This window comes from Sapajus apella, unplaced genomic scaffold (genome assembly GCF_009761245.1).
Source record: "Sapajus apella isolate SASKATOON/1434 unplaced genomic scaffold, GSC_monkey_1.0 scaffold111, whole genome shotgun sequence".
NCBI lineage: Eukaryota > Metazoa > Chordata > Mammalia > Primates > Cebidae > Sapajus > Sapajus apella.
The window spans coordinates 4,535,357-4,558,148 of NW_022437051.1; the positions used below are offsets into that span (position 1 = coordinate 4,535,357).

The following is a 22,792-nucleotide window of genomic DNA, read 5'->3' on the forward strand; positions in this document are numbered from 1 at the left end:
GAGAGAGAGAGAGAGAGAGAGAGAGAGAGAGAGAGAGAGAGAGAGAGGGGTAAAGGCCACACAACAGAATAAACAGTATTATCTCAATAGTGTAAAACAAGCCAATGAAAAGCAAAAACAAAAACTAACAAATGGGGGCAGTCATGGTGACTCACACCTATTAATTCCAGCACTTTAGAAGGCTGAGAGGCAGGAGAACCACTTGAGGCCATGAGTTCAAGATCAGCCCAGCCAACATAGCAAGACCCTGTCTCTAGAAAAAAAAATTTAAAAATTATCCAGTCATGGTGGCATGCACCTATAGTCCCAGCTACTGAGGGCTGAGAGGCAAGAGGATCAGTTGAGTCCAGGAGTTTGAGGCCGCAGTGAGCTGTGATAGCACAGCTGCACTGCAGCCTGGGCCGTAGAGTGAGATCCTGTATCAAAAGAACGACAAAACTAACAAACAAAACCAGAAAAGACCAGAAGAAACAGAAACACAAAATGTTAACCTTATTATAAATAAATCAATTAAAACCAAAAATATTATCTCGTTCCAACATACATCCTGCTGCAGTGCCACTGTATTATTTTTTGGCTTATGTGTTTTGTGTTTGGGAAACCAGATTCAAATGAAATCTTAAGATCTGGATGTGGCTTTTACCTGTGTCAGTAACTCACATAGACAAGTCAGATAGGTCTTTGGTTTCCAGGCTTCTACAGCTTTAACTCTGGAAGATAGGTCACATACTCTCTTCTAACGTGGGAGGTGCTGCTCATGATAGCTACTCTGTGTCCCTGGCTATGTCCTGAAGCTTAACTGATTTTTGGCTTCGAAGTGGTCTCATCCTTATGATCAAGTACTTGAACAATGATTATAGGAGGGTACTGGGAAATCACCTTTTTGGGGGCTTTGGTAAATGTTTAATCAATGTGCGCAGGTAACACTAGGCCTATAACTCTTCCAATTCACAGCTCAGCTCACAGAGTCTATTTTCCTCCCACAGTGTCCTAAAGAAATTGGGTTTGCTGTGATCTCCTCCTTCTTTTTGGTTTTCCTCGATTGCCTCCTTGAAATGCCGACCTCATCTGGCTTGTCTCCAGGCATCTCCCAGCCTTTCCCTCTGTTCTTTTCCTGGGTATCTTCTAGATGTTGGTATTCCCCAGGACGCCATTCTCTATGCCCTTCTGTCACTCCCTGAATCGGTCTTCACACCAAGAATCCTGCTCCAAGGGCTTCCAGTCACTTTTCCTTCCTTGCTAGGAAAGGGAAGGGGAACGAGATTCAGAGTGCTTACCTAAGCAATTGGCACAATGTTACTCAAGGTATCACGGAGAAGCATAAATATGGTGAAAGTTGAAACATTTTATTTCACTAGTCATAATTTGTTAGGTGATAATTCTGTACCCCAAGTTTCAGTAAGAAAATAGAATTTCCTTCCTCAGGTTATAAAAGCAAAAGCAATTCATGATATTTTCTCCCTCGAAGTTCTTCTTCCCTGTCAGTCTTTATCTATCACCCATTAATAAATTGTACTTACGCCTTCCAACATACATTTCTACTTCATTAACAATTTTTCTCATTCCTCTAAATTTCGTTTCTTCACCCGTCATGTACCATCTATACCATGCTGATTCATATATGCGTTACTTAGTAAAACTAATGCTTAAGTAGTCAGTTCTATCTACAAGAGTGTAAGGCTGGGTGCAGTGGCTTATGCCTATAATACTAGCACTCTGGGAGGCCAAGGTGGGCAGATCACCTGAGGTCTGGAGTTCAAGACCAACCTGGTCAACATGGCAAAACTCCATCTCTACTAATAATACAAAAATTAGCTGGGCATGGTGGCACACACCTGTAGTCCCAGCTGCTTGGGAGGCTGAGGCAGGAGAATGGCTTAAACCCAGGAGGCAGAGGTTGCGGTCTCCTGGGTTGAAGAATATCATGCCACTGCACTCCAGGCTGGGCAACTCTGTCTCAAAAAAAAAAAAAAAAAAACACCCAGAGTGTAAGGCACTAAAGGTAGCACGTTATTTCTTGGTTTTTTTGCCTTTCTATCCCTTACAACCTTGCACTAATGCCTGGGCTACACATAGTAAATCTTTCAGTATGTGCCAGTCAATGGGTATAATGGGTTGACATTAACATAATCCAATTATGTTGAGAGATACCACCAAATATTTTTTAAATGTATATGGTTTAATTTGTACATTTTTTTAAGATGGACTTCTATTCTGAGAAATTAATTGTTGGGATGAGGCATGGAAAAGACTACTGAATGGTTCCTCGATTAAGTACTAAATTATTATTTTTCAAATTCAACAGTTTCCTGTTCATGCCTCCCACTACTTCTCCAACTGCAACTAGTAGTATCCTCCTTAGAATGCTGTTATAGAGGTCTCAGCTGCTTGCCGGCACAGTGAGGAAGAGATCAGATGATTTATAGCAGTGGCCCCCAACCTTTTTTAGCACCAGGAACTGGTTTCATGGGAGACAACTTTTCTATGATCCAGGGGAAGGGGTTGGTATGAGGATGATTCAAGCACATTACATTTATTGTGCACTTTATTTCTATTATTATGACATTGTAATATTTAATGAAAGAATTCTACAACTCACCATAATGTAGAATCAGTGGGAGCCCCGAGCTTGTTTTCCTGCAACTAGATGGTCCTATGTGGGGACAGTGATGGGAGGCAGTGACAGATGATCAGGCATTAGATTCTCATAAGGAGCACTGCACCCTAGATCCCTCGAATGTGCATTTCAGAATAGAGTTTGCGCTCCTGTAAGAATCTAACACTGGGTGAAGCTCAGGTGGTAATGTGGGCATTGGAGAGTGGCTGTAAATACAGATGAAGCTTTGCTGGCTCACCCACCACCCATCTCTGTGCTGTGTGGCCATTTGCACATTACACATTTACAATAAATGTGTAAATCCCAATACATTTACACATTTATTGTGTAAATCCTAAGGTTACAGAAAATCTAAACCTTAAGATTTACACAATAAATATGTAAAGACATTACAGGTTAAGAAGGTTATAAAAAACCTAAACCTTAGGATTTACACAATAAATGTGTAAAGACATTCCATTTAGATTACACAGAAAATCTAAAATGTGGCCGGGCGCGGTGGCTCACGTCTGGCTACCCAGCACTTTGGAAGGCCAAGGTGGGCAGATCACCTGAGGTCAGGAGTCAAGACCAACCTGACCAATATGGTGAAACATCGTCTCTACTAAAAATATAAAAATTAGCTGGGCATGGTAGGGGGGCATGTAGTCCCAGCTACTTGGGAGGCTGAGGCAGGAGAATCGCTTGAACCTGGGAGACAGAGGTTGCAGTGAGCTGAGATTGCGCCACTGGACTCAAGCTTGGGCGACAGAGCAAGACCCCATCTCAAAAAAAAAAGAAAATCTAAATCTAATGTAACAGTGTGGCATCTTTTCTTAAATCCCAATACCGCTGCAACTACATTCTCAGATAGTCTCATTTGCTTGAGTCAGGCATTTTTCATTTCTTTTTTCTTTTTTTTGGTTAAACTTCATATTGAAGATAAAGTTAAACTGAAATAACTTTGAGTCCATCCTGCTACTGTTTGCTAAGATTGATAATTTGCCTTTTATTCTTTTAAGTTACAGATAGTTTCTAAATACATTCTTAATGATTTTATGTGAAACGTAGTTCTTAAAGATTATGTACAGAATTCCATGCACAAATTACTCAGTAAGGAAATCAGTAGTTCAGATATTGTTTCTGTGACACCTTATTAAATATATTGCAATGCAACTGTAATATTTTCTTTCCAACACTTCCTAGATAAAAAATATATATATATACGATAAAGGGTTTCCAGTTTTTGTTTACCTAAATGTTATAGTGGAAGAATTGTTTACAGTCATTTCTTCATGTATCTTATTATGAAAGTAAAATGCAGGAAGTTAAGAGAAATGATTACCTCCAGTGAAAATGTATTCAGTATTCATACTTTTGCAGAATGCTTTAAATTATTGCACTACATCACTTTTTAAATAACATCATTGTGCATTTACACAGCTTAAAGACATTAATTTCACATTTCCCAATTAAATACAAATACCTCACTTTACTATGTGTCCTGTTAGGTTATAGAGACCATATCTTATTTATTATTGTTTCTCCATCACAAACTGCTTTGCCTTAGCTCTTAAACATTCAATAAATATTTGTTGAATGTTTGAAGAAATGAGGAATCCAAACTCCTGCTACAAAAAACAGTATTATGATTTTTAATATATCTTGTTGTCCCATTAAAGAGAGTTTAACTCTTTGCATCACTGTCCATTCTGGTTGTCATTCCCTCCTGCCTGCCTCAGAGAAAGATGGTCCTAAAATTAACCGTAAATGATTCTTTGCTATTAGTATACAAACATGCACACATCTCTCCTACTTTCCAAAACAATGAAACCCTTGACTTCAAATAGCTACACCTTTCTTTCTCTCTTTGACCTTCATTACCAACCCTCTTAAACATCTCTGTCTTTTTTGGGGGATGGAGTCTCGCTCTCTCGCCAGGCTGGAGTGCAGTGGTGCCATCTGGGCTTACTGCAAACTCCACCTCTCAGGTTCAAGCAATTCTCCTGCCTCAGCCTTCTGAGTAGCTGCAACTACAGGTGCGCACTACCATACCCAGCTAATTATTGTATTTTTAGAAAAGACAGGGTTTCACTATGTTGGCCAGGATGGTCTCGATCTCTTGACCTTGTGATCCACCCTCCTCAGCCTCCCAAAGTGCTGGGATTACAGGAATGAGCCACTGCGCCTGGCCCGTCTCTGTCTTCAATTCTAGTTCTCTCCTCACTTCACTTCAATCTGGGACTGCACTCTGGAATCAGACACTGGGGATTCTAATCTCAGCACTGCCTCTCATCAGCTTTGTGGCCATAAGCCAGTCACACAACCTCTCTAAACCCAACAGGGCATATCCCACAGGGCTGTCATGAAAATTGAGATAATGCATTTAAAGTATTTCTGTATCACCTGGCACATAGTAAGTGTTCCATAAACGGTATTCTTCCTGTTGACTGAATGCATAATAGGCGTTCAGAGATGAGGAAGATTGGGGTAGGCTTATTTTGCATCTACCTTACATAGTGAATGTTTCATGGGGGAGGTAATATTTGAGTTGGGTTTTGAAAGATAATAACAATATCTTACATCTATAGAATGTTGACTGTGGGTTGGGGATGATTCTAAGTGCTTTACATGGTTTGTTTTACTTAGTATTCAAAACATTCCTGTCAGATAGGATTTCGGTAGACAGTCAGTCTGAGGCAGGACAGGGAGGACAGACTGAAAAGAATAAGGCCGGGCACAGTGGTCAAACCTGTAATCCCAGCACGCTGGGAGGCCAAGGCGGGTGGATAACCTGAGGTCAGGAGTTTGGGACCAGCCTGGCCAACATATAGTGAAACTCCATCTCTATTAAAAAATACAAAAATTAGTCAGGCATGATGGTAGATGTTTGTAATCCCAGCTACTTGGGAAGTTGAGGTAGGAGAATTGCTTGAACTCAGGAGGCAGAGGTTGCAGTCAGCTGAGATCATGCCACTGTACTCCAGCCTGGGTGACAGAGCAAGACTCCATCTCTCAAAGGAAAATGAATAAATAAATAAATAATAAAAAGAATGAATAAAAACTCAGAGGCAGGAAAGACATGCTGATTTCTGAAGATGGTGATGAAACTGCTAGCTAGAGTGAGGAGCTTAATAGACAAATGATGTTGGACAAACCAGGTCAAAATTATAGGCCTTGACAACCAAACTCTCCAAAATTTGGGTTTATCTAATGGGCAAAATAAAGAGCAGTTACAAAGATATGACTTGGAGAAGGGAAGACACAGAATGGAAGCAGTTGTTGGCACAATGACTTGGTGACATGCACTGGGAAGCCCCAGGGACCCACAGCCTCTGCTTCCACTTGTGGTTACCACTGGCCACCAACAGAAGAGTACCAGCAGTTTCCTGTAAAGTGGGAGCTTTAAAAAGGTTTATTGAGGGAATGAATGAGTAAAGGATGGACTGAATAATAAAGGATGAATGGGAGGCTATTTCTAGGGGTGAAGTGATGAGAGCCGGGACCATGTTTAAGACAATGGAAATGGAAATGGAAATATGAAAGTAAATCCTAGAAACAATTTCAAAGAAGAAATCATAAGACTTGGATACATACTGAACATAGTAACTATTTAGAACTATATTTCAAATGTATTATTTACTGCAGAATGCAGTGTCAGAGCAGTTGCCTTTGGCACACTCTCTTTCTAAGTTTTGTTAAGTAGAAATTCCGCAGGCCGGGCGCGGTGGCTCAAGCCTGTAATCCCAGCACTTTGGGAGGCCGAGGCGGGTGGATCACAAGGTCAAGAGATCGAGACCATCCTGGTCAACATGGTGAAACCCCGTCTCTACTAAAGCTACAAAAAATTAGCTGGGCATGGTGGTGCGTGCCTGTAATCCCAGCTACTCAGGAGGCTGAGGCAGGAGAATTGCTTGAACCCAGGAGGCGGAGGTTGCGGTGAGCCGAGATCGCGCCATTGCACTCCAGCCTGGGTAACAAGAGCGAAACTCCGTCTCAAAAAAAAAAAAAAAAAAAAAAAGAAATTCCGCATTTGGAACAGAAACACATTTCTCATGCTATCATATGTAACGATTATTACCATGAAAACTCATGTCTCTTTGCTTTCTACTCCTACTCCAACCACCCAAGTTCTTACCAGTTTTACCTCCTAAGTGGATTGTTGTTGAAGTCTCCTACTGAACTTTGGCCAAATAAACCTCCTCATTCTCAATCACACCTGACAGTTGACGCCTCTCACCCTTTTGTTCATACAGTTGCATTCCCCCATGAATATTCTTTCTTCTATAATAGCGTTTCGTTCCCGTAAGCAGTTAGAACCTTAATCATCCTTCAGACTCAGATGGCATGCTGGCTTCTCCATGCTGTCTGATCAACCCAGATGGAACTGGCAGCTCTCTCTCCTGAACTTCTGTAGCTACTGTATTTCACTATACTGCCTTGCCACTTGGGTAACTGGGTATCCATTTGCCAGTATTTTATTCGTATCCCCTACAATGACAGTAATGTGTGTTGCCTGGTTATCCAATACATATTTGTGACATGAATTCAAATGATCTTAAATACTCCAAATCCCTTCCCAAACAAGAGTTTCCCTCTGCCATTAGTGTATGCAGCTTTGCCCTAGTATATGTTTTTTTGCAACATCAAGAATTTCACATCACTTTTGTTGGGGATACTTAGAAAAAGAAGTTTTAAGTTGAGAACAGAAAAGAATTGTTAAAGTGAAAGTACAGGATTAACTATTTTTCAAGGAATCTTTTGGATGGAGAAATGAATCTGAGGAAAACTAAGCCTAAACCTTTTTTGCTGTATCCCTTAAGGTGAAGAGAAGTGAACTGCACAAAAAAGAGGCATAGGGCAGGACACAGTGGGTCACATCTGTAATCTCAGCACTTTGGGAGGCCAAGGTGGGAGGACTGCTTGAGGTCAGGAGTTCAGGCAACATAGGGAGACCATGTCTCTAGAAAAAAAAGTTAGAAATTACCGGGGCAAGGTAGGATGTACTGTTAGTCCCAGCTACTGATGGCTGAGGCAGGAGGATCGCTTGAGCCCAGGAGTTCAAGGCTGCAGTGAGCCATGATCACAACACTGAACTTTTAAGCCTGGGAGACAGAGTGAGACACTCTAAGAAACAAAAATTTCAAAAAAGGATTTTTTTCTTTTTTAATTTTATAAAAGATACTTGGGACTCCAGCTTTGGGTCTGGGGAACCCAGAAGTACCTGAGAGTTGGAAATCCATGGCATTGAGGAGCTAAAGGAGTGATGAGAAAAAGGTGTCTCTTAGCAGGCATATTATCTGCCAAAAGGCAAGCTGAATCTGTAAACTTATCTCTGAACTTACCATGGAGGGTGATTTTAGACTCTCTAGAAATTTATTTGTACTCTACTCATTATTACTATGCAGGATGTAGAAATCGTTATTTTGTTGTTTACTGTTATTTTAATGAGGGTAGAAATAATTCATTTCTTTGGTTCACTCTTAAGACTCTATTTTGTTCTTAAAATCTTAGGCTCTTCAATCATGAATTCTACTACTAGGACTTTTGGAAATCTAATGTTGTAGGCTGGAGAGAACTATTAGAATAATATGCAACCAGTATTGTTGGAACTGTTAAACCTGGCTAACCAGGTGTCATTCCACAGTGAGGTTGGCAATTGTTGGGGTTCCCAGAAAGTGACTCATCTCTAATGGCTGAGTCTGTGGACACGTCGCTGCCCTTGTCTTAAAATACCTTTCTTCCCTCCATTTTTATTTTTTTGGCCAAGTTAACCCACACTTATCCTACATAATTTTACCCAGATACCATCTCTTCCAAAAAGTCTCCCCTTGCTACTTTATTAGAGCCACTCCCTGGGTTGGGCACCACCCTTGCCTCTTCCCACGGTGGCCTTGTGGCAGTTGCCATTCGCGGGTCCTCCTCCCTACTGCGTAAGCTCCTCCAGGAGCCCTGTGGGTGCCAAGCAGACTTGGAAGGCTGAGGGCTCAATACACAAACTCAATAATCATTGAATGAGTAAATGCACTGTCTCTGTATAGGAAATGCAGGTGAACGTCCTTCTGCTTCACTTAAATAAGCTGCCAATATCGGAGTTTTAGGATCATTTTGGAGAACTGCAGTTCGCTCTGTTTTCTCCCCACCCGGCAGAGTTAGCTAAAGCAGCCTGAAGGCTAGCAGTTTGCCTGTGTGCCCTAAGCTAGTGACAGCTCATATCAAGTCCAGTATTTAAGGAGCGTGATTACTTTTACTATGTAGTCCCCAGGGAGAAAAGTACACTCAAAAACATTTTTGTATCTTTTTGTATCTTGTTGCACAAGATACAGAATTATGCACAAAGATACAAATTGAAACTCGAATTGAAATTTGGCTGCAAATTTATTAAACCCACCCCAAGAATCTTACCTATTAAAAAAAAAAAAAGAAAAGAAAAGAGATCCCTGGAAACTCATTTTGATGTGTAATATAAGCCGGATACCACCAATCACATGCATGTAAATCAATTACTTCAGTTTTTGTCTGGCGGGAGTACAACAGGTCTTCATATGATTCAATGTTACAAAGTTTTCCAGAGAACAAATGACAAGAAGTGTGAACCCAAGGCTATGATGAAGCCGCAATTTGAGTACAAAATCATGAGCTACACATAAAGAACTAGCTTTAAATTCTGAAGTAGATCTTACTTTTAAATGTTACAGTGGTGGGTAATAATTTCCTTTGCTTCTGTTGCTATTAAAAAAGTAAATATGTGTAGATAAAAATGCAGGATTAAAAAAGAACTACTTTGCAGAATAGGATGCCTGTCATTTATATTAAGCCCAATGCGTGGGAAATGGATCAATGACTTGATGCGGTGCCTATAAAATATTACAATCCAAAGTTGCATTAAGACATAAAAATAACTGCTGATAAAAGTTTACTCAAAGCAGCATCTGCCCCAATTCCGTTTGTATTTTTATCGTCGAGACCTAAGGCGCCTTGGGAACCAGACTGTGCGTTCCCCCACCCCCCGCGGTAGCCGGCGGCGCGCGGCGCCTCAGGAGCGCCCCTTCGAAGCCCCGCGGGGGCGGCCGTGGCCCCGGGGCAGCCGCTGGCGGGGGCCCCACCGAGGTCCGAGCCCTCTGAGCCCCCCCGTTCCCCGGGCCCGAGATCCCTCTACTACTCACCCCGGCTGCCTTTCGAAACGCCGGCGTGCGGTGGGGAGAGTTTTCCCGCAAATTATTCGCCCGTCAGAAAACGGCGCCGTGAGGGAGCGAGCGTGAGAAAGGGAGCGCGTGAGCGGCCGGAGAGCACAACCCAGGAGCCGGCGCCCTGCGTCCGAGCGCCCAGTCCGCCCCCGGGCCCGCGGAGGGCGGGGGCCCCGAGCAGTGAGGCGCGGGGAGCGAAGCCTGCGGGCGCCGGGGGTTGGCGGGACGCGCGCTCCGTGCCGGCGCCGGCCTCGAGCCCGCGCTCCCTCCCCCCGCCCGCGTGCCCGCGCCGCTGCGCGATGCAGTGTGGGGAATGGCTGGGGTTGGCTGAAGAGCGCACAGTGGAGTTTTAATGTCCGCCATGTTGGCCATGGCGTATTGAAGAGAGCGAGCGAGAGAGGAGCGGAGCGGCACAGCCTCCCACCCTCCCGGCTGGTGTTAGTGCCCGGACGGCGGGCTCTGCGCTCCGCCCCTCAAGTCCCCGGCAGCGGTTGGCGAGTGGGGACCGAACCCCTGGTTCTCCATGATCCCGCTGGCCGGGGCCGTTTCCCCAGAGCGGAGAGGTATCTGCTGCGCCTGAGATGAGTAAACTGTCGTTTCGGGCGCGGGCGCTAGACGCCTCGAAGCCGCTGCCGGTTTTCCGCTGTGAGGATCTGCCCGACCTGCACGAATACGCCTCGATAAACAGGGCCGTGCCGCAGATGCCCACCGGAATGGAGAAGGAAGAGGAGTCGGTACGTGTTAACTCCCCTGTCCGACCCACCGTCAGGCCCCGCTCCCTGTGCTGCCTGCGGCGGCGGCGGAGCAGCAAACCCACACAAAATGGCCGCCATCTTCTCTTCGCCGCCGACTCTCAGTCGCCGGCCGGGCCTTTACCCCGCCTCCCCCGGCCTCGACCCCCGGCCGCCGCGGCCCAGCGGGGCCCCTTCTAAGGCCACCCGCCGACCCCGGCCACTTGTACCCGGGTCCCGCGGAGTTCGGGGGCCCGAAAGGCACAAAGGGGTCACGTGACGAAGCTGCCGGCAGCCATTTTGTGTCTTAGTTCTTGGGCTGGGCCTTGTGCATCCGGAGAGGGGTACGGGCTGGGTGGCGGTGGGGGTGCGGCGAGCCGGGAGCCGCGGAGGACCCGCCTGCAGGCCTCTCTCTGGGCCGCTGGGTGGCGCTCTAGGGCCACCGCGGCCCGCGCGCCGCTGCCCGGGGCCGGGAGCGCAGGTTCCGTGCACAGTCGGGGAATTTGACTGCCCGGTGGCCTGGGAAGCTTGTTGGGCTCAGTGCAGCCCCCACGTGGAGCCTCAGACGGGGATGTCATGTTGCCTGCGGGTCTATGAGGCTTTTCTCCCCCTCTCTGCAAGGAAATGTCGAGGGTGCTGCGTGTTTGCCCAGACGACTTACTCTCCTAGAAGATAAGACTTATTCTCAGTGTCCTCTTTCTGGGACGTTTGCATCCATCCCTCTCCAGAGCTAGTTAGTCGGAGGATAACAAACTGCTATCCCTGACTTTTTCTGTGATCCTTGCGAATATCTTGCAGATTTGTTTGGAGTGCCTCTCTCTTCAGAAACCTGTAACTTTATTTGTAAAATAAATTTAAGTTCTCCTGCTTTCTAGTATCTCAACATAGGGGGAGAAAAGACCCAGTTTAAGTAACTGTTAATATTTCTAAATTTCGAAGGAGAATCCTTTCTCATTCAAAACCGAACTAAAACTAAGTGACTTGATTCACAGAAGTCTTAACGCTGAGATGTCTAAATTGGGTGGGCTTCAGCACGTAAATGACTGTTGACAACTAATAGACATTTTACCACCGCTGTGGCTTTACCTTGTTGTGGAAGTTGGGTTCGGACACCAGGATAATAGAATCTTCCTCTCATTTCCCCCAGATCCTTGACAGTATAACTTGATGACTTCTAATCCTAAGGAATTGCATACCTTGGTTTTCAGGTACAGCCATTTAAACAGGGTGCAGTGTATTGACAGTTCAAGGAAGTCCAGGAGTCGCGTGGATTTGTGTGCTACAATTTTGTTGTGGAAAATTGTACTGTAATACTTCTCGGTACTGTAAGCATTTTTAATGTAGAAATTATACTCTGTAATGTTTTTGGAAATAAAACTGTTTAAACTCTTTGGGTTGTTTAACCTTTTAAAGTAAAATAGCTGCTATGACAGTGGAATGTTACTTTTGAGAGTAGTGTCTTAAATCTAACTTTATGGATAAGCCAAGTGTATGTAGTAGTTGAGATTGTCTAGTGAGGCACTGACTTTCAGCACATTGTCTGAGACACTACCTCTTAATTTATTTTACTTGTATCAACTTTAGAGTAGCATGGTGCCAATTTGTTTATTTTTTAATAAGTGATTTGTTTTTAAAAATTAAAGTGCTTGTGACTGCAGAATCTTGTCTTTTGGTTTTATTTTTATTTCTGTTTATAAGTTTTACAGATAATACTTTCAAGTATTGGGGTGTTGGTGTTACCCTGCCCTGGAAATTAATTTGTAGTTCTTGTTTTGCAGTCAAGGAAGGGGAAAACCTTGATTAAAGCAAGACAGCACTACAGTACACTTAAGACATTTAGTTAAGTCTTGCTTCTGTGAATACTTTGGACAGTCCCAAGAGTTACAACTTAAAGTTTAACAAGCCTTGATACTCCACTGAGCTGCTCAGTGGAGTATCAAGGCTTGTTAAATCTTACAGATAGATTTTATTCGCTGAAATAATTTTGACTTTTTTTTTTTTCCCATGAGACGGAGTCTCACTCTGTTCAGGCTGGAGTGCAGTGACACCATCTCAGCTCACTGCAAACTCCGCCTCCCGGGTTCAAGTGATTCTCCTGCCTCAGTCTCCCCAGTAGCTGGGATTACAGGTGTCCGCCACTACTCCCGGCTAATTTTTGTATTTTTGGTAGAGTTCGGGTTTCGCCATGTTGGTCAGACTGGTTTTGAACTCCTGACCTCAGGTAATCCGCCCACTTCGGCCTCCCAAAGTGTTGGGATTACGGGCGTGAGCCACCGCCCGCAGCCAATTTTGACATTTTATACTGCAGTGGCTATTAATAGTTTTTAACACGTGGAGTACCTAATTTTGAAACACAGGGATTTTTTTTTTTTTCTTCAAATGGCCTTTTTCCATCATCTGTTTAGAATTTTTCACTTCACATCCAACCAAAACTATGAATGAGAGAAGCATAGACCTGAAGAATAGATACCGAACTTAATGGAAGAATGTAAAAAGTACCCGGTAAACTGCTCTACAGTCCTGTGGTTCATGCTTTTAGTGGTAGGCTGTGTAAATCACGATATTGAAAGTAGTGTGTTATGCAGTATTTGAAAAGGTATACTAAACATAAAGGTAATTGAATTCTGGATTCACCTTAGAAAAACAAAAACTTTTTGATGATTTGCTGAAGCATTTTGTATTTCTAATAAAGAGGAAGTTCTAATAAAGTAAACTTCTGCCTTTGACTGACACATTAGTTACGGGTCACAATAGATATTTGTTATAATAGTTATTTGTTTTCCTCTTAGGTCACTGTAACATAGAACCTGAATTGACTGTTTTAGAAAAAATGTATGTAGTCCTATGTTGGTCATGAAAGGTGAGGATAGTTTTTTTATACACCACCTCATTAAAGCACTTAATGATCAAAATAATTTGCAGAATTGTCATGTGAAATACACCTAGTAATTATTACATTGTTTCTGTGATAAACGACAGAAATCCAGGTCTTTTAACACTGGGAAAATAAGTACTCATGTACTTCCGTTTAACCAGTTTTAATAATATAAGCTGAACACACTGGCCTAATGAGTCAGACTTTTTAATATTTAAGAAACAACTTTTAAGTAGAAGCCCCCCCCAAAAAAAAATAATTTGGAGGTGAAAAATATTACTGAACTTTCCATCTTTTTTTTTAATTATTGTAGTGGGATCAAAAAAGTAACTTCAGATTGTAATAAATTGAAGGATTTGACTAAGTTAAAGATGTTAGAGATTAAATGTGAATTCGCAGAATGTGATGCATCGAAATTTGCCAAGTCTAAAAGTGACATTGGCCCGACTCCATGGCTCACGCCTGTAATTCCAGCACTTTGGGAGGCTGAGGAGGGTGGATCACTTAGGTCAGGAGTTCGAGACCAGCCTGGCCAACATGGTGAAAACCCAATTCTACTAAAAATACAAAAATTAGCCGGGCGTGGTGGCATGTGCTTATAATCCCAGCTACTCAGGAGGCTGAGGCACAAGAATCGCTTGAACTTGGGAGGCAGACATTGCAGTGAGTGGAGATAAACCCACTGCACTCCAGCCTGTACAACAAGGGCAAAACTCAGTCTCAGAAAAAATTTAAAAGGAACGTGAAGGAAACAATGTATTTAATGAAGTACAGATGTAACTTTTAAATCACAGGGAAATAATAGACTGTCAGCTCTGTGAGATAATTGAATCCCTTTGGGGTTAAAAAAAAAAAAGTTTAAACAAAGTGCTTGGTGGGGGGGGGTCCTATGTCCTATTATGAATATTTTAACAATGTTAACTTTAAGATTATAATCTTAAATCTTGTGCTACTGCTTCACATTCTGTTGAAAGGTTAAACTTAGCAAATGGGTTAATATTATCAAATGTTTTTATAAAAACTGACTCGATTAAAATTCAAGCTTTATGTTGTTACATTTCTCCTTTATGGAAGCATCACTTTAAAAGACACTCTTAAAAGTCAGTTTTAAGATGATATTTAGCAAAATGGAGCTACTGTTTCATAGTAGTTTTACTTTTCATTGGGTTGTCTAGGTTGCATTGTTCCATTTATCAGGAGGTGGCAACTTAACTTACTCTCCTGTTACCTAGATGGGGTTGGGTAGGATATTTGGTGCAGTTAAGTTGTTGATGATGTTATCATATTGATGCTAACCTGCAGTCACCTTTGAAACTGTTACAAGTAGGATCTAACCACCATAATGAAGCACCTTGGTTCTATAGGATTCTAACAGGACAGAATAGTCCTTATACTCCGGCCTTTTCTGTATTACTGGCACAATATACAGCATTACTAAGTCCAGGTTAAGAACTATTTATAAAAAGTGGACCAGAGTTGTTTTTATGTACATATCCTTGATACGAAAAAAAAAAAATGGTTACTACCTTTCCAAAACTTAGTAATAAAAACCTAGTTTAAGTTTAAATCACTTTTGAAATAAACCAAGAGTCTCTTTCTTTAACCTTTAATATTTTAGACCAATAATTTTAGCCCTTTTATCTGGAGCTGTAAAAATCAATCTAGATTTCTCCATTCTATCCACTGTCTTGGAAATGAAGAGAGATACATGATATCTCAATTATAGTCGAAGCAAAGTTTAACGAACTATAGATAGTTTGAATTAGAAAAGAATTGAGAGTATGGGGGGTTGCATTAGATAACAGTTCAGATAAAATCAAAGAGAAATAATATCTAATTTCAGCTTTCTGTATTGTCCCAAGGTATTTTTGCATAAAGTTTCTAAGCTAGGGTTCTGAGGGTTATGTGGAAATGACTCTGGAAGTTGATGAATTCACTCCATATGCCTATAAAATGTTAGAATATATTTTTCTAGGGAGAAGGTTCACACTTGTCATCAATTTCTCAAGGTATTGGTAATGGGCTGGGGCAGAAAGCCCAGGATTAAGATCAGCTGTTCCATAAATTTCAAACTGAGTCATTTTGGTTTTATCTCAGTTTGGCAGTTACCAAATAGACTTAATTGAAGGAGGATAATTCAAAAAGGACAGGCAATCCAGGAAGAGACTAAGGACTCGAATACAGAAGGGAACTTTTGAACACTTAAATGCCTATGCACCCAAAGTGTTAGTATTAACTTTTGTTTTAGTATATACCATTTGGTATCTAAAATTTTGGATTAGCTTGTACTTAGACTATTATACAGCAATGATGAAAACTAATGTGTTTTTGTATCTAATAGTACTTTGTGGGTGCTTTGTGATCAGCAGTGGAATTTGTACAGAATTACATTTTTTTTCTGTTAATAGGACTTAATTAAAAGGACTGTCTAGATATAGGATAGCTTAAATTTTATAAACAAGAGAAAGTTGTGCATAAATGTTCATGAATTTGTGGGCAGGATTAAATATACCAACTTCTGTTAAAAGTGGCTGGGTTTTAGTTTTATATTTTGCATTCTACTGTGTCATGGTATATAGTGGTAGTAATGGTAGAAACATAGACGCTATACACACACAAACAGATATGTCCATGTTTTAAAGCACTTAGTAATGGCAAGAGTTCTTTTTATATATATATATAAAGATGTGGATTCTAAATTACATTCATTACTCAATTTTCTTGAAAAGAATGCTTCATTGTTAACAGCAGTTAGTTAAAAGCAGAAGATAGCATTTTAAAGGGAGCAATAACACCATGGAATTAATGGTTTCTATTGTAATTTAGGAATAAAATTAATTGAATGTGTCTAAGTGCAAAACTGATAGGAAAATATGACATACTTTCAGAGATAGAACTAGAGTTTTACTTTTAAACTTGGACCATTAAAGTGTGACTTGCATTAATATAATAACTTTTTGATAAGAATAAACCAAACTCTGAGAAAACAAGGGATTCAAATGTTTTAAACAACTTGCTAGAATTGCTTTTTTTGTTTGTTAGTTTTGTTTTGTTTTTGTTTTTTTGAGTGAAGGTCTTGCTCTGTCACCCAGGCTATAGAGCAGTGGCACAATCTGCTCACTGCAGCTGCAGCCTCAACCTCCCAAGCTCAAGCAGTCCTCTCACCTCAACTTCCTGAGTAGCTGAGACTACAGGTACTAACCACCACACCTTTTTTTTTTTTTCTTTCTTTTTCTGTAGAGATGGAGTTTTTTACCATGTTGCCCAAGCTGGTCTCAAACTGCTGGGCTCAAGTGATCCACCCACCTTGATCTCCCAAAGTACTAAGATTATAGGCAAGAGCCAATACACCTGGTGCTAGAATTGCTTTTAATTTATTACTTAATGCTAACTATGTTGCCTTCAACACATTTATAAACTGTAGCAAATCTTTCTTGATCAAGTTTATTAAAGCCTGTAATAGGTATTGATTTTGAGCTCTTACAGTATTTTAAATACAGTGGACATCCAACTTTGCACCCTTAAATATGTGAATTCCATCTACCAGCCCTACTGGAATAAGTAGATGAAAAAAGCAAACTTGCTATACTTACTACATCTACTTTAACACATTATCTGAGGCATAGCTTTGATCAATGCAGACACAATCAGTTCTTTAAAAGATAAAGCCCTTCCTCAACTATTTGCTGTAATGGAGGTTATCTGTAAAGTTTTGGTTCAGTTTTGGATATGTGTTGTGATCATCACTTGCTGAATTGCAAAGCAGATATTAAAGCAAATAGTTTTGGTTGAATTTTCCCTCAGTATAGCAAGTACTGACTAAAGAAATTGGATGTGACCTTAGAGTGAATCGTGGGGCAAAGATGACCTGAGGTTTAAAATGTCCTGTGAATGATTTAGTATAGGTTCTAGTTTTTTTATATATTGGGATGGATTATTTTGATAATGTAGCAATTGTGTATCTGCTCAGTATCCAAATGGCAATTGTGTATCCTCTGAGGAAATTTTTCTTACCTTAATTTTGTATCCATTGACAAGTCACTCAACTTCCTTGAAAGAACTTCAGTCTCTGCGTGTGTTAAGTCTTCTGACCTACCTTACAGTTAGCTCTGAGGAGTGAATAAGACAGTGTATGTAAAATCATGTACAGATGAATTTTATTATTGCCAAACACATTGAATTTTTAGAATGGCCTTGCTTTTTGTTAGTCCTCAAAAGATAACATTATCTTTTGTATTTGGGATAGTCTGACATAAAAGCATTAGATGTATTTTGTCTTCTTAGAGAGTTGTATGATATAATTGTGAAAAACTATGTATTTTAACTTAGGTTATTATTATTGAGACAGAGTTTCACTCTGTCACCCAGGCTGGAGTGCAGTGGCGCAATTTTAGCTTACTGCAACCTCCATCTCCCAGCTGGAAGTGATTCTCGTGCCTCAGCCTCCCGAGTAGCTGGGATACAGGTACACACCACCATGCCCAGCTAATTTAGGTAATTATTAATAGGAAAAGGCATCAGACTAGGAGTTAATAGACTTAAGGCCTAACTCTAGCCTCTAGCTCTGCTTGCACATGCCCCAGGTTTTCTTGACTGTAAAATGCAGTAGGCCTATGATAGTTTCCTGTTGTAATGAAAATATGGTGTTGCCATTATATTTAAATGTTTCCAAAAGAATTTTATGTGTATAGAGAATAATTATTAAATCTTGAATTAGCAATCCCATTTGCATATTATGTCAACATAATTTGCATGGATGGTTGGTTCCAGTTTAAGAAGGGTCAAGTTCTAAAAGCCAATCTCTAAAGGATTTTAAAGGTATAAATGGATGTAGCAGTCAGAAAATACTTTTGTTTTCATGAGAAATTTGAGATTAGAACCAGAATTGATTATTTATTTATTTATTTATTTATTTGAGACAGGGTCTCCCTCTGTTGCCCAGGCTGGAGTGTAGTGGCACGATCTCAGCTCATTGCAGCCTCAGCCTCCTGTGCTCAAGGATCCTCCCACCTCAGCCTCCTGAGCCGAAACTCCAGACAGACAGCACCATATGTTTGCTGTGTTGCCTAAGCTGGTCTCAAACTCTTGGGCTCAAGCAATCCACCCACCTCCGCTTCTCAAATTTCTGAGACTACAGGAATGAGCCACTATTGCTCAGCTCAGAATTCTTTAGTGATAGTTGCAAATTTGTGTTTTACCTGTAAGCCAAAAGAGTTTGAAAGTGAAACAAAATTTAAATATGGCTATTTTGAAGTCTAAAAGAAGAATCTGGTTGTTATAATAGCAAAGTAGAGATATTTGAGGTGAGGTATGTTGTACAAAGACTGAGAAAATATAGATACATCCACTTTTGTAGGAAATATTTGTTGCTTATTTGCTTGGAGCCAGGCACTGTTACAGGCCCTGTGAATACAAAAATGAGCAAACAGGACTGTCTCATGGCTCTTACATTCTAGATCGTGGGCTCTGTGAGGGCAGGAATTTTTGTCTGCTTTATTCATTTTCACTGGTAGGTTTTCAACACCTGAAATAGTCTCTGGCATGTAGTAAGTGTTCAAAATATAAGGGAACACAGGCAAAAAACGAATAAAAGTAAAAATGTATCACGACTCTTACGTGGCAGTGGAACAAGATAGTACAGAATTTTAGTTAGAAGGCGAAGGATAATTTTCTTTGGGTAGATGGTTAGGAAATATGAGGCCTGAAACCTGAGTGGTGGAAATGAGCCAGCTATGGGAAGATCTGCATGAGGAACATCCCAGACAGGGAGACCTACAGGTGCACAGAGCCTGAGCTGAAAACAGAAAGGAGGCCAGTGTACCCAGAGCAAAGTGAGCAGGGGATGGGAGGTGAAGAGATGAGGACACACACGTACTCGGGATCCAGATCAGGAAGGCGCTGTTAGGCTGCCATGAGAAGTTTGTACTGTGTTTAAATGAAGTAAGCTATTAGCAAGTTTAAGGAAGTCATATGGTCTGATTTAATAGTTTTTCAAGATTATTCTGGCTACCATATGGAGAATGAGTCATACTGGGCAAGAGTGATGATGGTGGCTTTAAATAGGATTGGTAGTAGTGGAAAGGAAGAGAAATGGAGGAATTTGAGAGATATCTTGAGAAACCAGAACCAGCAGAACTTGCTGATGGATTTGAATGTACTAGATGGAGAGAGAAAATCCCGAGGGTGAACCTCCAGCTTGAGCAGCTGGATAATGATGGGCCACTTTCTGAGAAGGGACGGTTAGGGGCAGGGATGCAGAAGGGATGGACTTGTTCAGTTTGCAATGTGCCTCATTTGTCCTAACTGGATATATGAAAATATATACATTAGAGCAGTTTGTGCTAGAAGTGTATAACTTGGAAGTCATGAGTTGGTACTGTAAATCTGAGCGTCTTCAGCATGTGAATTGTCTAGAATGCTTGCTCTGGGACTCAGGTAGAGGAGGAGCTATTAAGATTTTCTTTGCTTTTAGAATAAAAGCATCTCAAGAAGGAAAGGCATTGGTTAACTATGTTCACAGAGAAGAAGGTATGGGAAAGTAATGTAATTAAATATGTGTCTTTGGCTTGTTTTGGTGGAATGGTGGGAAGGAAAGCCCAGCTGGAGTAGATGAAATAATAAAAGATGAAAAAGGAGACATAGCAAGTATAGTCAACTCTTTGGCATAGCTCTGCTATGAAAGAGCAGGAAAAAAATAGGGCTGGAGTAGCTGAAGGAGGTTGCCAGATCAGCAAATTATTTCCTTTAAAAATTAGTTACAAAGTTCCACCAGGCACAAGTGAAGGAAACAAATGAAGCTGAGCCTTAGCTTTCCCTACTTCCTTGCCCTGAGAATTTTCAAATTGCAGCACAGGGAGGAGAAATCCCAGATAGACCCGGCAGCTCCTTGAGTTGAAGAAACAGAATTCAGAGTGTGGGGAGGCCTTTGTGACTTCAGGGCAGAGTAGCAGAGCTGCACAGAAAAAGAGCTCCAGATATTCATAGGGTGTCCCTTCGAGTGTCTAGGTGAAAACTGATGTGAGCCTGTCCATTAGGAACTTTCAAGTCTAGGGAAAAGCAACAGGAAAGAAAGAACAGTTTGGGAAGCTCACGGGGCTGAGACTATGCTACATTCCCACTAACCAGAATGGAAAGGCCTCATAATACAGAGTATCAAGTAAAACTCTCAGAAGGGTTATTGTCTCAGTAGTGAGGCCAAGGCCAGCTTAGTTCTAAAGACTGTCCTGGACTTGCCCTAACAAAGATTGAGCACTAGCTTCAAAAGAATTAAACTAAATTTCAAGAAACTTGATTGTGTCCCAGAACAAAGGCCAAATTAAAGGAATATTAAAAGGTCCTGCAACATAAAGCTCAGTGTTTAGCATCCAATAAGAAATTATCAGGCTTGCAAAGAAGCTGGAAAATATGACCCATAATTAGGGAGAAAACTAACAGAAAGAGGTGTAGAAATAGCCCAGGTAATCAGATTAAAATGTTAAAGCTACAAATAAAAGCAAGAATTACTAGAACTAGTAGAATTATTTCATGAAAGAAAGTATGAAATAATCCCATCCTCTCTCCTACTCAAGGACTTCACTCCTAATAACTAGTTAATGTCTCCTGGATACATTTCATGGAGACATTTGTTACTAGTTACAATGGGAACTTTTTTTTTCCTTTTTAAAAGGAAGGCAGATAAATGAGAAAAGATGCATGTCAGTCATTAGAGTTGGTTATGACAGGATGAGGTAGTTTATCCTATGATTCTGTTTTCTCTGTGAGGTGTGAGTGAGGTCATCACCTCAGAGTGAGGGAGAACCTTAAGAGATGAGGTAGGTATGGGAAAGCTAACTTAATAGTAAAATGTAGAAAGATTGATAGACTTGCTGAGGTCTCAGTATTTGTGATCTTTTAAAGTGAGACCAGTCACCTCATTTGGGCAGTCACATTCACTTGGGTTCCAGCACAAAGTAGGTAGATAGGGTTCGTCAAGGGTCAGTGTTTGACCAGCAGGTACAAAGGAGGACGACAGGGATGAAGAAATTAAAAGATTATCATGATGGACCATGAGATCTAAACTGGGTAAGCAGGGAAAAAGACATCGGGAGCTGAAGAATAGTGGGAAAGTGGTACCCTGGGATGGAAAGCTCTGTGGAATTGATTTGTTACAGTGGGAGTGCTTGAGTGAGTGAAACCAAGTTAGGAGGGTGGTGACTAAAGAGTGACATGCTTGAGTTTAAATTTCAGAGGTGGCATAATTATCAGTGAAGGCAAAATCTAGAGTATAACCACAGGAGCGGTGTCTGAGACGAAGTAGAGGAAAAGATCAGCATGGGTGAGAAGGTCACGCTGTTAGATCATTATCCATGTAAATACTGCCATTAAAAATGATGCCAGAAGTGTGGTAGTTGAGAAGACAGTGAGCACTGTCACTGTGATGGGAGAGTGTATATGACAGCTTCAGGAAGAGAGTGATACTGTGAGCTTCTGAGTGGTTTTTTGTTGTTGTTGTTGTTTTCTTTGAAGGGACAACAAAGAAGAAATAGGGTAGAACTGGCAATGGGAAGCAAGGAGGGTGGGTGTGTATGCTATCCACAGGTCTGGGCTATGGCAAAATAAACAGCTTCTGCTTGAAAGGGCAATGGGGAGTATTGCTTCTGGAAGACATTGCCAGGCTTTAGTTAGGGCAGGAAGATGGGGGAACACTGAAAGAAGTTGAGAATGAATATAAAGAGGAGTTTGCCGATACATCTTTAGTCTAGACAACAGAGTGGAAGACTTTGAGAAGGTCAGGAAGAGTGGAAGATTGGGACAGATTAGGAGATACTGAGATTAGAATGGCGATGAGAGCCAGGGTGGTACGGTTACATCTTGGACTCTGTTGGTAATGGTTACAAAGAATGATGAGATTTATCCAGCCAACTTCACATGAACAAACAATACAAGGTAACCCTCCTGCTAGATACTCTTAACTGTAGAAGACCATTCTTGGAGCTAGAAGTAGTAGGCAGAAAGTGGTGACCACTAGGTACAAAGTGATGACCCCTTGAACTCCAAGGAATACCTAGCACTCCTGCTGCACAGTTGTGCAAATATCTTCACAATGAAGGATTTTTGTACAGCACAATTGTTTCAGGGCTCAGAAAATGGACCTTTAAGGTTTGTTATTGAATATCTTAGACTTCTCCTTCCTCTGCAGTGGTTCTCAACAGGGGCTATATCATTCTCCCATCCTGGAGACATTCTGGAAATTTGTGGGGATGCTTTGGATTGTCAGTTACTAGGAAAGCTCTTGACATTTATTAAAAATAAGAGGTGCCTAGTAATGATGTAAACCCCACCATACAAAGCACAGTCCCACAAAATGACACTTTCGACTTTCCCAGAGAACGTTCCAGCAGATAAAACATTTACAAATTATCTG

The 22,792-nt window shown here is 41.3% G+C and overlaps 1 protein-coding gene and 1 long non-coding RNA gene across 5 annotated transcripts in view; one reads left to right on the top strand and one right to left on the bottom strand.

Moving 5' to 3' along the window:
* The window catches only part of EPC1 (enhancer of polycomb homolog 1), a 103,801-nt gene that overhangs the window by 24,625 nt on the left and 56,384 nt on the right, over window positions 1-22,792 (top strand). The window contains exon 1 of one of the 4 annotated variants that reach the window (XM_032259673.1): window positions 10,062-10,517. The exons of 2 other annotated variants lie outside the window; for them this stretch is intronic. In XM_032259673.1, coding sequence (XP_032115564.1) covers window positions 10,365-10,517 — 153 coding nt within the window. In that variant the 5' untranslated portion in view covers window positions 10,062-10,364. Of the gene's footprint in view, window positions 1-10,061; window positions 10,518-22,792 lie in introns of those variants that run through there. One more of the 4 variants, XM_032259672.1, reaches the window with a different exon arrangement.
* LOC116537514 lies at window positions 583-9,899 on the bottom strand. The gene is made up of 2 exons (XR_004263157.1): window positions 9,763-9,899; window positions 583-1,239 (listed from the first exon to the last, which is right to left on the bottom strand). It is a non-coding gene; the product is annotated as an uncharacterized LOC116537514 (long non-coding RNA).